We start from the raw sequence: 1,219 nt of genomic DNA, 5'->3' as shown, positions 1-1,219 counted from the left end.
TTTTTATGTTTCAAACTCTTTTTAAATTTTTTAAATTATTTTTTTAATGTGTAATGCTTTAAGGCTCCCCAAGTCTAAAAATACATTTTTTATGCCATCATTTCTATTAAACACATTAACCCTCGAAATTCTTCTCTACCTTCCAAATTAAATATTTCACTTTTACAACAACAACTTCGCCTAAAAAATCAATAAATTAACTTCGCATAATACGAAAAAGATTTCTTCATATATGTATCCATTCATATGTGAAAGATTTTTCAACAATCTTTATTGCATACTTTTCAGCGGCACTTTATTATATTCGTGGTACACCCACATATTTTTACGAGCACAGAGGAGCAACCCCAGCTTCTGCCAAGCGCTTTGCGCCAGCTAGGAAAAAATCAAATGGCACTTATCTAATTCCACATCATTTGACTTTTATTATGGAAACTTTTGCTAACCCAACTCTATGCTTTTTATTATATTTGCAGTTATCCGAGTTGGAGCAGCGCGTCGTTGAGGCGGAAGAACGTGCTGAAGAAGCGGAAGATAAGGTAAGTGAAAAGTGCAGCAGTTACTTCAATAAAATATTTGAAGCTAGAAAAAAATATTTTAAGCTAAGAAAAAAAAGTAGGATTTTCTTTTCAAATAAAATTCAACCACCACTTTTTGCTCCACTGCACCTGAAAATATGCCTCACTACAATTTGTTATTGAAAACAAGCCACTTCTATCTATTTGTATCAAATATTTAAGCATTGTGGCTACATGCTGTTAATCTACTTTGAGGGTGACTTTCGGTTTCTAAATCTTGGCATATTCTCTGCTGAAACCACAACAATATAAATCACTTTAAGCATTTGCCGAATTTTACATAAATTTCTACATCTTTTAACACACACTTCACTTTCATTCCGGGTGGTAAGCCGCCAAAAAAGTATGCGGCCACGTGCCTGAGTGTATGCTACGGATTTGTACTTTGTCATTAGTAAATACTTGAAGCTTTCAAGCGATCACAACAGCGTGAAAGCTGAAAGGGTTTGAGGGTTTTTGGAGTGGCGTATCAAATTTGCAAAATGCGTTATATGAAATACGTACAAGAAATTTTGGAATTTGGTATATTTGAACGAAAATTATAATTTGAAAATGAAATTAAATTAAAAATAATAATGGAATTATATGTTTAAATTAATCATTTGAATTAAAAGAATAACATAAGTAATTGAAAAAAAAAC

The 1,219-nt window shown here is 32.0% G+C and overlaps 1 protein-coding gene across 8 annotated transcripts in view; it reads left to right on the top strand.

Annotated features, from left to right (window-relative positions):
* LOC108973961 (uncharacterized protein CG43867) overlaps positions 1 to 1,219 on the top strand; it is a 257,468-nt gene that overhangs the window by 194,370 nt on the left and 61,879 nt on the right. For all 8 annotated transcript variants that reach the window (XM_018941520.1, XM_018941521.1, XM_018941519.1 and 5 more), the window contains one exon: positions 477 to 539. In XM_018941520.1, the coding sequence (XP_018797065.1) occupies positions 477 to 539 (63 nt within the window). The remainder of the gene's footprint in view (positions 1 to 476; positions 540 to 1,219) is intronic.

This window comes from Bactrocera latifrons, unplaced genomic scaffold (assembly GCF_001853355.1).
Source record: "Bactrocera latifrons isolate USDA-ARS-PBARC rearing strain unplaced genomic scaffold, ASM185335v1 scaffold_51, whole genome shotgun sequence".
Taxonomy (NCBI): Eukaryota; Metazoa; Arthropoda; class Insecta; order Diptera; family Tephritidae; genus Bactrocera; species Bactrocera latifrons.
The sequence above is the reverse complement of the archived record's forward strand: the minus strand, read 5'-3'. Positions and strand labels throughout refer to the sequence as shown.